At 59.0% G+C, this 12401-nt stretch overlaps 1 protein-coding gene across 5 annotated transcripts in view; it reads right to left on the reverse strand.

Annotated features, from left to right (window-relative positions):
• Positions 1 to 1025: 1025 nt before the first annotated feature.
• Positions 1026 to 12401, reverse strand: part of AKT2 (AKT serine/threonine kinase 2) — a 61355-nt gene continuing 49979 nt past the window's right edge. For all 5 annotated transcript variants that reach the window (XM_047793996.1, XM_047793993.1, XM_047793995.1 and 2 more), the window contains 10 exons: positions 10253 to 10406; positions 9651 to 9782; positions 8122 to 8187; positions 6960 to 7028; positions 6360 to 6482; positions 4871 to 4999; positions 4457 to 4671; positions 3890 to 3977; positions 3679 to 3781; positions 1026 to 2712 (listed from right to left, as the gene is read on the reverse strand). In XM_047793996.1, the coding sequence (XP_047649952.1) occupies positions 2633 to 2712; positions 3679 to 3781; positions 3890 to 3977; positions 4457 to 4671; positions 4871 to 4999; positions 6360 to 6482; positions 6960 to 7028; positions 8122 to 8187; positions 9651 to 9782; positions 10253 to 10406 (1159 nt within the window). In that variant the 3' untranslated portion in view covers positions 1026 to 2632. The remainder of the gene's footprint in view (positions 2713 to 3678; positions 3782 to 3889; positions 3978 to 4456; positions 4672 to 4870; positions 5000 to 6359; positions 6483 to 6959; positions 7029 to 8121; positions 8188 to 9650; positions 9783 to 10252; positions 10407 to 12401) is intronic.

The following is a 12401-nucleotide window of genomic DNA, read 5'->3' on the forward strand; positions in this document are numbered from 1 at the left end:
ACACATGTGGGTTAATCTCCTAAAATTTTAATTTTCCTGCTTGCTAACATTTTATTAGGGAAACTCTTCCCTCTAAAACTCCCTCTTGGGCAAAGTTGTCCTATGGAAATAAGCAGCAGCTCACCTAAGAGTCCACATTCCACTGAGGCAGCAGCTGGGGAACCTGCGGAGGCCCAGCCGCGGACTGAGATGACCAAGGCCCGCCTGGGTGGGCACAGGGACCGGCCCACGGAGGTCTGGGCGACAGTGCGGCAGGAGAAGAAACTAGCACCGGTTGCCTCCAGGCACTACGACTAGATGGGAAAGTAAAAGGCTTTTCTTTATACACCTCTCTGCCATATACGCAAGACCCCTAGGACGTACTTTTGTAACGAAATAAATAACAAAGCCCACGTGAAGTTAGAAAACAAAAAAATTCCTTGAGTCTTGGCTGTAGGACCTGACTTTCCGGGACCCTCACTTAAGATCTCACAGACTCCATGTGTGGGAAGCCCTACACTTTCTGGCAAAATCTGACATTGCATTCACCTGTGCTGGCCCTGGCCAGGGGAACTCCAGGACGACAGTGACAGCTCCAGAGGAGAGCGTTCTCAGAGCTGGGACGGCTGCTTCCAGCGGACAGCCACCGCCAACCCCAGCGACCCAGCGAGGGTGCTGTATTGGAACGGGGGCCATTAAGTGGGCAGAACAGGTGTGCAGGCAGTGCCCTTCCAGGGCTCAAGGGCAGGGGAAGCCCACTCCTGCCGCTGCTCTCCCAGGGCCCAGGAACACCTCGCACCTCCCCATCCATCTCTCCACCTTATTTTGCCCAAACAGCTCCTGAGAGGCTGGAATGGCCTCTGTCCACCGCACCCCCAGCCCAGGCACCTTCCCCAAACTCCTCAGCAGCGCCCCCCAGTGCCCCCACCCCCCTAACCTCCCTGCCTCGAGGCTCCACAGGCCCTGTGAACCGAGCCACAGGAGCAAGAGGCAACTGGTGCCTGGAACCGGACTTTGGAAGCAAGGAAAGGCCCAGGGCGGTGGGCCTCGGTCTGAAACAAGTGTCTTTATTGCTTGTACCGTACAAACACGAGGGACAAGGACAGGCCAGTGGGGAGGAAGGAGAACTGTCAGATTAACGACATACACACAAAGAAAAAAAAGAACCCCACCCATCCAAACCAAGCCCCACCCCACCCCATGATGTCTCTCTGTGAACTGCCTACAGGCAAGGTGGGGAGAGCAAAACCACAAAAACTCCAAACACCCAGAGATGCTGGGGGGAGGGGAGGCACAGGGCAACGAGTGGACCTCAGGCACGGCTCCCCTGCTTGGCCAGCACGTCCCCCCCCCACCCCCGGGATGAAATGCTTGGGCCGGGGGGTGGGGCGGGCCACACAGACCACGGACACCGGAGGCCAGGACACACTTGCCCTCACACACGCATACCCGACACACACACACACACACACACACCTCACGCATGCACCTGCATCCCAGATGCACAGGGACACCCACAGACACACACAGTCCGAGGCACACACCAAGTGCCCACAGCGCTGACAGGTTCACCTTAAGGCTGCAGAATGTGGGGCCCAGAGAAGGGGTGGGGAGGCGGCCTGGAGCCTCCCTTCTCAGAGGCCCCCACCCCAGTACGTACCAGACACCCGCCCTACCCCCTCTCTGACCCAAGTCCACAGGGCCCAATACTGTCTCGGTTCGAGATGTGTAACAGCTGAGGCTGGCGCCCCTCCGCCCCAGACAGAGAGAAGGGGGATGATCCGTGCCCCCCGCCTCAAAAGGGGCCAGGGCCAGGCCGGGGGTGCAGCAGGAGGTAAGGCCGGCTGGAAGGAAGCCCTGGTAAGGCACGGGGCTGGTGGGCGGGGAGGCTAGCCTCCACAGGGTCAGGAGAGCAGCTGAGGGGGTGCGGGTGGCAGGGGAGGCCCAGCAGGCAGCACCCACCCCCCAGAATCCCTCCTAGTTCCCCACAGGAAGGATGGGGCGCCACCCACGTGAGGGAGCCCTAAGCCCCCATCCTGCACGCAGCTTCCAGAAGGCCCATCCCTACCCTCTACCCTCACCCCCTGTCCCTGGACATTATTGCTTTTCTGCCCCCATGGGAGAAGGGGGCTGGACTGCCCCACGCCAGGCCACTGGGAGCCTAACGACAGGGCAAGGAAGGCAGCACCAGGGCGCTGTCCACCGGGCGGCCCGCCAGAAGGGAGCCTCTGACAGAAGCAGCAGCACGGGCAGGCTGCCTGCGGGCGCCCCGACCAGAAATCCACGTAGGCCCCACGGCTCCACGCTTCGCCCTTCACTCTGTGTTGGGCTTTGGGTTGATTAAAAACTGGAATCTCTCCAACCCCCCAAAGGCCCGGTGGTCCTGGGGCAGGTGGCGGAGAGTCTCCCGAACCCTGGTCTGGGCACAAAGGAGAGTGCAGGACAGGACTCTGGAGGCAGGGCCGCTGGGACCGCTGAGGTGCGTTTGGCAGAGGGCTGAAGAAAAAACTGGAAACGGGGGTAAGGAGATGAGGAATGGGGACACAAACAAAAAAGGCGAAATAAAAAGTTAAAAAAAAAAAAACAAAAAGCCCCCCGGCAGTGACAGCAGCCGTGCGAGTGTCCTGTGGCGGCGGTGGGCAGGCAGCACTGCTCACTCCCGGATGCTGGCCGAGTAGGAGAACTGGGGGAAGTGGGTCCGCTGGTCCAGTTCGAGCGAGCCCAGGCTGTCATCTGCAGCGTTGGTGGAAATGGATTGAGGAGAACCCGAGAACGAGAGCGGGACAGAGGCTCAGCCACTTCCCCTGCTGCAGCCCCCACCGCAGCGCCACCCCCAGGCCTGAGCCCTGGCCCCCAGGCCCGACAGCCTCACTCCGTCTCCTGAGCGTCCCACGTGCTCCTCTGCCCCAGGCCACACAGGGTCTAGCCCCAACCTCACTGGCCCTGGGCACCACTCCCCCCCCCACATCCTCCCCCCACAGGCAGCCGGGTGGGGGCGGGAGGCCACTTTCTAAAGCCCTAATGCAGCCCCTCCCTCCTCCCCCAGAACCCCTCGGGGGCTTGCAGCGCTGCAGCTCCGCACTCCTCCCGGTAGCTCCCAAGATCCCCCAGTTCTGGCCCTGATGCCCTTACCCTTCCCTCAGCTACTCTGCCCTCTGCAAGGCTCCCAGACAGCTCACATGCACTCCTTGAGCCAGGAACGTGTCTGGGCTGCCAGGTCTCCTCCTCCAGGAAACCCTCCCTGACTCACAGGCCAAGGCAGGCTTTCCTCTGAGCTTCTCCAGACCCTGTGGCTCCTAATGCCACAGGCCTCATCACTCTGGGCTGTCACCTCGCCCAGACTTTGAGCTTCCTAAGGGCAGGGCCCAGGACTGTCTGGTCACTGCTGCGCCTTCAGCAGAGCCCAGCGCGGGGCGGGTGGAAGTTAAGAACTCAAATAGCTAATCAATCAATGAACCCATCCAGCCCCAAAGGTCCGGGTGACCGTGGGCACTGACAACTCAAGTGTCTCCTGCCCAGGCTCCCGCCAAGCGCTGTGGCCCGTGGCTCCATGGAGGGCGAACAGCCAAAGCCCTGGCAGGCACACTGCAGGCAAACTGCCCAGACGTGGAAGGGAAGCTGCACATTTCCTCTCCTAGAGCCGACTCCCCCAACCCACTGCCCAGCCAGGCCCCTGGGTGGGGGTCCTCGGACACTCACAGCGGTCCGGGGGCGTGATTGTGATGGACTGGGCGGTGAACTCGTCGTCAAAGTACCGAGTGTCGACCTCAGATGTGACCTGAGGTTTGAAGGGTGGCAGGAGCTGTGGAGGAGAGGCGCTCAGGCTCAGGACCCTGAGGAGAGGAGGCCTCAGCCCAGGTCACCGGGAGCAGCCGGGCTCCTGCAGGGAGCAGGCGGCAGTGGTGCTCACCTTCTTCTGTACCACGTCCTGCCAGTTGACGGTGAGGAAGAACCTGTGCTCCATGACCTCCTTGGCATCGCTGGGCCCCCCGCCGAGCCTGGGCAGAGATGGCCATGAGCACCCACCTCCCAGGGCAGCCGGCTGCTGGGAGATGGGCTTTTGGTGCAGGCCCTGAACAGCGTGTACTGGTTCTGTGCCGACCACAGACCGCCCCTTCCCAGAGGAGGAAGCGCACATGCCTAGGGTCAGAGCTGGGAGGCTGCAACCTGGCGCTGGGGGCAGGGTGCGAGCTGAGAGGGCGGGCTTGGCAGACAGCTGGTTCACATCCCGGCTCTACCACCCAATGCCAGGCACAGGGCCAGCCTGCTCCTCAGTGTCCCCATGGAACAAGGCAGCACGGGCAGAGAGCTAAGTACAGGCCTGGCCAAGAGAGAGCTCCCTAAGGGACAGCTGTGGGGACCATCAGAGTCTGTGCGGGGATCACACACACCAGGCATTCCATGGGCTGCCCGCTCCAGGCCGAGGGAAGCGGCAGCAGGTGGCACTGGGCTGGGCGGGACAGATGCCAGCCCTCACCTCTGCTTTGGGTCCTTCTTAAGCAGCCCCGCAAGCAAGGACTTGGCCTCGGGGCTGAGCGTGCGCGGGAAGCGGATCTCCTCCATGAGGATGAGCTCGAAGAGGCGCTCGTGGTCCTGGTTGTAGAAGGGCAGGCGGCCGCACATCATCTCGTACATGACCACGCCCAGCCCCCACCAGTCCACGGCCCGGCCGTAGTCGTTGTCCTCCAGCACCTGGGCAGGGAGGGCCAATGAGGGGCCAGGCCCATGTCCCCAGGGCCATGGCGCTGAGAGGGGCCCGAGGGAGACATGGTCCTGCCTGGAGCTGGGGGGCCATGGAGGGAATTGGAGCCCTGCCCCCCGAGCATCTAGGCGGGGGAAACACACGGGTCTGAGCGTCCCCTCCGCCCCTGGGAGCTCCAGCCCCAGACACCTCGGGTGCCAGGTATTCGGGGGTCCCACAGAAGGTTTTCATGGTGGCCCCATCACTGATGCCCTCTTTGCACAGGCCGAAGTCCGTGATCTTGATGTGGCCGTCTTTGTCCAGCATGAGGTTTTCCAGCTGTAGAAACAACGTTTCAGGGACACAATGTATCCCAGGCCTTCCTGCCAGGCCTCAAGCCTTCCCTGATGGGGCAGTGGCCTGGCTGCTGTGCCAGGGGCTCCAGGTGGGGCCAGGCCCAGAGTTGGGCCTTTCGAGGCTCAGAGGGAGGCCAGTCCCAACACCTCCCCAGCCCCCAGCGGCCCTCCAGGGAGCTGGAAAGAAGCAAGGAAGGGAGAACTAGGAGACAGGTTCTGTCCAGCCTGCTCCCAGTTGTGGGCACCAAAGCACGGAGGGCCAATGAGGGGCCCAGCCCAAGTCCTGGGCTGCAGCTGTCACACTGCGGATGCGAGGAACACTATCTTTCTCCTTTTTTCCCCTAAACGTCACACCAACGGGCAATTTAATGGGCCTTTGCGTAATTGGCACGAGGTCAAGAAAGACCACCTGTGCTCTTCCCTGTTGTCAGTTGCCACCCCTTCCAACAGAGAAGGAATTTCCTTGCTTTCCTTTTTCTTTTCTTTTTTTTTTTTTTTTTTGGTCTTTTTGTCTTTCTGGGGCCGCACCCGCGGCATATGGAGGTTCCCAGGCTAGGGGTCCAATCAGAGCTGTAGCCACCGGCCTACGCCAGAGCCACAGCCACTCGGGATCTGAGCCGCATCTGCGACCTACACCACAGCTCATGGCAACACCAGATTTTTAACCCACTGAGTGATGCCAGGGATCAAACCCGCGTCCTCATGGATGCTAGTTGGGTTCATTAACTGCTGAGCCACGACAGGAACGCCTCTTCCTTGCCTTTATCTACCATTTTCCTCATTATGTCTACACTGTAAACCACAGAGCGTCATCTCGTGTGTTCGGGTTTTCCCCTCAGCACTGGCCTGAGGACGTGGCCAGGCCAGGCGGTTGTGGTGACCGCAGCCTGCCCTCCCGCACTGCAGAGTCCCGCTGTGCGACACACCATGCTGTCTTTCATCCATTCTCCCCCAGGGCACACTGGGCTGCTTCCAGTTTCGGGCTGGTGTAAACAAGTGCTGCCAGGAGCGTGTGTGTCCATGTTCTAAGACGGACTCAGAGATCTGTTCCCGCGCCTGCTCCTAGGGCACAATGCTGGCTCACAGGGGACGCATGTGTCTAGACCACCTTCTAAAGGGCTTGGATCCGTTTACGCCCTCCAGCTGCCCTGAGGGAGACCTGGAAGGGCCCACGTGGGGCTGCCTGCTGTGGAACCGGTGGGCCCGGTGGGGAGGCTCAGCTCCCAGAAGGACAGGACAGACAGACCCTCCCAGGAGGGGGAAGCCAGCAGATGTGCAGGCGGTCTGGGCATGCCCTGCCCAGTGCGCGCATGTGCCTTGGGCTGAGGCGAGGGCTCGCTCACCTTGATGTCGCGGTACACCACGTCCCTCGAGTGAAGGTACTCCAGAGCCGAGACAATCTCCGCGCCGTAGAAACGGGCCCGCTCCTCCGTGAAGACGCGCTCCCGAGACAGGTGGAAAAACAGCTGCAGGCAGCAGGGACAGGGGAGGTGAGACCCTGGCCCAGAAGAGGGAAGGATGGGACCCTGTGCATGGCCCCAGCACCCCACCCTGGCCAGCGACACTGCTCCATGAACCAACCAGTGACCGTGAGAAGGACCAAGTGAGGGGCAGTGAGCAGAGAAGGGCTTAGGTGAGGAGCAAGGGATGAGAATGAAGAGCAACAGGCCTTTGTGAACTTCCTCTGCAGCCCTCGCCACAGCTCCTGGACCCCGGTTTGTATCCCGTCCACCAACGCACTAGCTGTGTGAATGTGGGCAAGCCACCTAACCAACCTCCCGGGGCCTGTGCCTGCCCCGCACAGTGGAGACAGCCTTGGGGGCGGGGCGCGTGGAACGAGATGACACCCAGTAAGTCTCCACTGCGCCCCAAATCCCGGCTCAGCCACGGGTTCTCTTGGCCTCCCCGACACCCGGGAAGGCAGGCTGGGGGCGGCAGCTCACCTCGCCACCGTTGGCGTACTCCATCACGAAGCACAGGCGGTCGTGGGTCTGGAAGGCGTACTTCAGCGCCTGTGGGGAAGGAAGGCGGCCGGCCGGCCGACCGGGAGTGGGGGGAAGGAAGGCTCTCTGCCCAGCCGTGAGGGGCAGGGGCACCGCCACTTCTGCACATGCAATCCCTGCCCTGGCCTGGGCCCTGGGAATCAGGCGGCCAGGCTTCCAACCTTAGCTCCGCCTTTCGTGGGAGGTGAGTGAGCTCGCAGCTCTGAGGGCAGGGAAAGGGCTACTGCGCCCAGCGAGCCTGTCCTCTGCCTTCGACGACGCCTCCAAGAGAGGCCCAGCCAGGGGAGAGAGTGTGTTCCGAGCACCCAGAGCTGTTTCACATCCCTCTTCCTCCCATTTCACAGTCAAATGTCACACACACACACACACACACACACACACACACACACGGTTTGCTGGCAAGCAGTTGGCAGTGGCTTGGGAGTCAACCCCCAAAACAGGACAGAGAGATGGTCCACCAATAAACGAGCAGTTCTCAAACTGTGCTCTAAGAAGCCCCAGGGAGAGTTCCTCAGAAGCCCTTCACGGACCCCCCTCACAACGCCTCTACTGCTTCCTGTCCTCTACACTGACGAACCTTGTCAAATTCCCTCTGAACAAGTGCTACGGCTCAATGGGACACTTGGACAGCAAGCGAGCTAGGGAAATGGACCTCATCCTGGTCTACTCAACCGCTGGCTGCTGGCCTTGATGGAGACTACAGCCCAAAGAGGTGTCTGCTCAGCCCGAGGTGAGAGGCAGCGCAATAGTAACACCTCTGTTTCTAGGATTACCTCCAGAAACAAGTTAAAACAAACAAAGAAAATCAATGTTCCATTTGGACCAGCTGGGCTAGCACCTCTAACCCATAAAGACAGCACCCATGCTCCCCTGGGGCCATCTGTAATCTGATGTCATCCGTTACAGAGGTGTTGACACAAAGCCACCATCTATGAAGAAGCTGCCCTGAACCAGCAATACCGCACCCCAGCCACCTGGCCAATATCTGGTCTGTGTGGTAGGGGTCAGGCCCTTGCCCTGAGCTCTGTCCTAAGGGATCGGTCTGGGAGCCCACAGGGCGCACAGGCAGGCCTGGCCTGCCTGGGACAAGAGTGCTACTCACGGTGAGGAACGGGTGCCTGGTGTTCTGGAGAACCCGGCTCTCGGTGACCGTGTGGGCAACTTCATCCTGCAGACAGAGGCTGGCTGAGGGGCTGGTGGACAACGGCATGCCGGCCACCCCCACCCCAACCTGAGAGATGGGAGCAATGTCGGCAGAAGCCCAACTCTGTTCAGAGCCAATGTGCGGAGAGAAGGGCAGGAGCAAAACGCTGTCATTCCCAAGCCCTAATGAAACAGTGGGCCCTGACAAGGACAATCAGCGGCTCGCTCTCAAAAGCACAAGGTGAAAAGCTGATGGGGACTTCACGAGGATCAGGCTGTCACCACCCGAGCCCACAGGCCAGTTCTGACATCATAGGGAGGGGAGGACAAGTAGACATTCTGAGACCCCTGAGGTGATCCACTGACTGTGGGTGTCACCACCTATAAAGGCTCTTGCTGAAATAAAGGCCTGGATCTAACCAGGACTCTAGGCTGTGAGGAGCCGTTCTCAGCGTGTGGTCCCCCTTCTGGCAGCATCAGTGTCTCCTGGGAACTGGAAAAAAAGCAATTTTGTCTTTTGGCCATGCTTGGCATGTGGAAGTTCCTGGGCCAGGGACTGAACCCTTGCCACAGCAGCAACCCAAGCTGCTGCAGTGACATGTCAGATCTGCAACCCCCTGTGCCACAAGGGAAGTCCAAAAAAAGCAAATTATCAGGCCCCTCTACATGCCCATGAGTCAGAAACTCGGGGCAGGGGGGCCCTCCCAGGACTCCAACGCAGACTCAAGCCTGGTAACGGAGCACACGGAAGTTGCCTGGAGAGCTGCTACAAATCCTGGCCTGCAGAGCCCAGACACTAGCTCTCCAGAGGACAAATCTGTCTCCAGGACATAAAGTAATAATGTTGCTGATAATGTCTAAGGACCCTGCTGACTGTCACAACTTGGGGGCGGGGGGGGCGGTCCTGATCGAGGCCAGAGATGCTGCTGACACCTTGCAGGGCACGAGGCAGTCCCCACAGCAGAGACTGCAGTCCCCGATGTCAGTGCCCAAGTTGAGAAACCATGCCTTGGACCAATGACATCAGGGATTGTCAACTTTGCTGGATATCATGGTGGGACCACAATTATCGTCTTTCAAATCATCATCCGTTAAAGATACACATCTAAGTATGTATGGCCGAAATATATGCTGTTTAGAACATGCCTTAAAATGCCCCAGAACAAAAAAAAGGAGGCAGACCTAACGGCACATGACCGGCCAAATATTAGTAACTGCTGCAGTTGGATGCCCGTGACGTGGGAGTCCACTGCATGTGCTGTTCTTTTAAAAAATGTTTATGTATGTTAGGAATTTTCCATTTTAAAAACTTTAAATAAGGGGGAAAAAGGAACAGAACCCTGGCCCAGCCTCCTCCGGGGACACCCAGAGCCAAGCCCTCACCCCTTCTGGCCTCCCCACAGGCTCTTTATCGCCTGCTCCTGACCACAGTCAGGCCTGGCGCTGCGTGCCCGTGGCTGCAGCCACCAGCCCCCCGGGAGGGCCCACCTTGGCGATGATAACCTCCTTTCGCAGGATCTTCATGGCGTAGTAGCGGCCGGTGGCCTTCTCGCGCACCAGGATGACTTTGCCGAACGTGCCCTTGCCCAGGAGCTTGAGATAGTCGAAGTCGTTCATGGTCTACCCGGGATGGGGAGAGAGTCGGGCAGTCGGGCTTGGCACAGGGCCCACGGGAAGAAATTTTAACAGAGAGAAAGTCAAAGGACACTGTTGCCGAAACGCTCAGGCATGAGCGGGAAGGGAGGCTCTAGGCAGCCACTGTTTGTTCTGGAGTGGCCTGCGGAGCCAGGCTCTCCCGCTCCTCGGCTCTCCGGCATGGGGCCCTGCGGGGGCTGGGCCCACAGCTCTGCTGCGGGGGTGAGGGATCTTCACGACTTCCCAGGATGAAGCTGCCTCAGCCCGGGGGCCCAGAGCAGTGCTGAGATCCCCTACCCTACGGGGCAGTCGGGAAGGGTGGTGGCTGGGCCACACGCTCTGTACGGAAACCAAGGGCGGCAGGGCCAGACTTGGGAGGGAGAGGAATGCTCCCCGTGCTGCAGCCCCCGACCCCACCCCGGCCTCCCACCTCCCCCCGCACCCTGAGGACTCACCACCTTGGCCCGAGCCTTGCTCACTGCCACTTCCATCTCCTCAGCAGCAGAGGAGTCACTGGGGGAGCCACACTTGTAGTCCATGGGGTCCTCACCTGCGCCCCGCTGCTTGAGGCTGTTGGCAACCATCTGGATGGCCCGCATCCACTCCTCCCTGTGTGAGGACACCTATGAGTCCTGGGGCGCCGGGCCTCAGGCAGGAAGCGCTGAGCCCCACGAGCCACAATGGACAAGCAAATGACTCAACACCTTCGGGCCACCGAGTGGTGATCTGTCTGACCTGGGGAGAGCTGCGGACCAGACTGAAATCTTATAGGCCCTCTGGCCGGCGTGGGTGGGAGAGGCCAAGAGGGGAGCAAGGACAAAGACCATCTAGCCTGCGGAGGGGCCTGGCCCGAGGGCCACTTGAGGTCAGGCAGCACATAAACAACTAAAGGAGAGACTGCCTTTCTCACGGCCCCTTAAAAACGAGCTACCAGCCTGAGCCCTGAACAAGGGAGAAAGACGCTGCCCTCTGAGTCGCCTGGAATGAAGGACGAGCTCATGAGTACAAGTGACCAGTGTTTCATAAAAGAAAACCATGCACAGACGGAAGCCTTCATTAGCTGAAGAAACCGAAACCCTCGCAAGCCAAAAGCTGACCAACATGACGACTCCCTGGGGGTGCCTGCCTGCCCAGGGTCAGGGACTGTCCTGGAGGGGCGGGAACGTGGGAGAGAAGGGGCGGACAGAGAAGCAGGCCCCAGCACATGGGAGATGGGCTTAAGAACGATCGACTCGTACTGCCACTCATGACTCAGAACGTGCCAGGAAAGGATTTTCTCTGGATACCGGCAAACAGTTCTGTCTATAGAGAAGGAAAACGCATCTAGGAGAAATAAGTTAAAAAGACCACACACCAAGAATTAAATAAAAAAAAAATTTAAATGAGTTTTCCTGGGAGTTCCCGTCGTGATGCAGTGGTTAACGAATCCGACTAGGAACCATGAAGTTGCGGGTTCGGTCCCTGCCCTTGCTCAGTGGGTTAACGATCTGGCGTTGCCGCGAGCTGTGGTGTAGGTTGCAGGCGTGGCTCGGATCCCGCGTTGCTGTGGCTCTGGCGTAGGCCGGTGGCTACAGCTCCGATTCGACCCCTAGCCTGGGAACCTCCATATGCCGCGGGAACGGCCCAAGAAATAGCAACAACAACAACAACAAAAAAGACAAAAGACAAAAAAAATAAAATAAAAAATAAATGAGTTTTCCTGCATTACAATAGCGCAATAGCAAGCGTGGCACACCAGCTCTCCCCAAGCCCAAGCAGAGTCTGGGGCCCTCCTGATAAGCCACGGATGTCAGCCTCACTCAGGAGGCAAAGACTACATCCCTTCATCCATGCTGCGACCCAGCCCCCGGACTACTGTGTAGGTGCCTGGGCAAGACTGAGCAGCCAAAACCCAGAGCGGCCCCAGCCCTGGGACACACCCCGGCTGAGCGGCTGGACCTCCTCCCTCCCTGACCCAGCATCTCAGGCTGGCATTTCTCAATCTGCCTTCCCCATGCCCTCTTTGGAACAAATAACAGTATAAATCCCTATCCTTACACTAATGTTCCTGTTTTTCAAAAACTGGGGGAGGAGGAGTATATCCCATGATATGATTTATCAGATCATAATTGTCCTCTCAGAAATTTTAAAATGCTAACCCTGGGTACATGACCATGGGTTGAAAGAAAAAAAAAAAAATCACCAATCTCTTCAGACATGACAAAAACACTCAAAAGAAAAAAAGACAGGAGTTCTCGTCATGGCTCAGTGGTTAACGAATCCGACTAGGAACCATGAGGTTGCGGGCTCGATCCCTGGCCTCGCTCAGTGGGTTAAGGATCCGGCGTTGCCATGAGCTGTTATGTAGGCTGCAGACACGGCTCGGATCCCGCGTTGCTGTCGCTCTGGCATAGGCGGGTGGCTACAGCTCCGATTGGATCCCTAGCTTGGGAACCTCCATATGCCGCAGGAGTGGCCCAAGAAATGGCAAAAAAACAAAAAAAAAGAAAAAAGATATATACCTCACATACACAGATCTTGAGGGACCCCCACATATTAAAAAAAGCAACTTGCAGACCAAGATGTGCAGTGTGCTCTCATCTTTGTCCAGGAGGGAGAAGAGCA

The sequence above is a fragment of the Phacochoerus africanus genome, chromosome 8 (assembly GCF_016906955.1).
Source record: "Phacochoerus africanus isolate WHEZ1 chromosome 8, ROS_Pafr_v1, whole genome shotgun sequence".
NCBI lineage: Eukaryota > Metazoa > Chordata > Mammalia > Artiodactyla > Suidae > Phacochoerus > Phacochoerus africanus.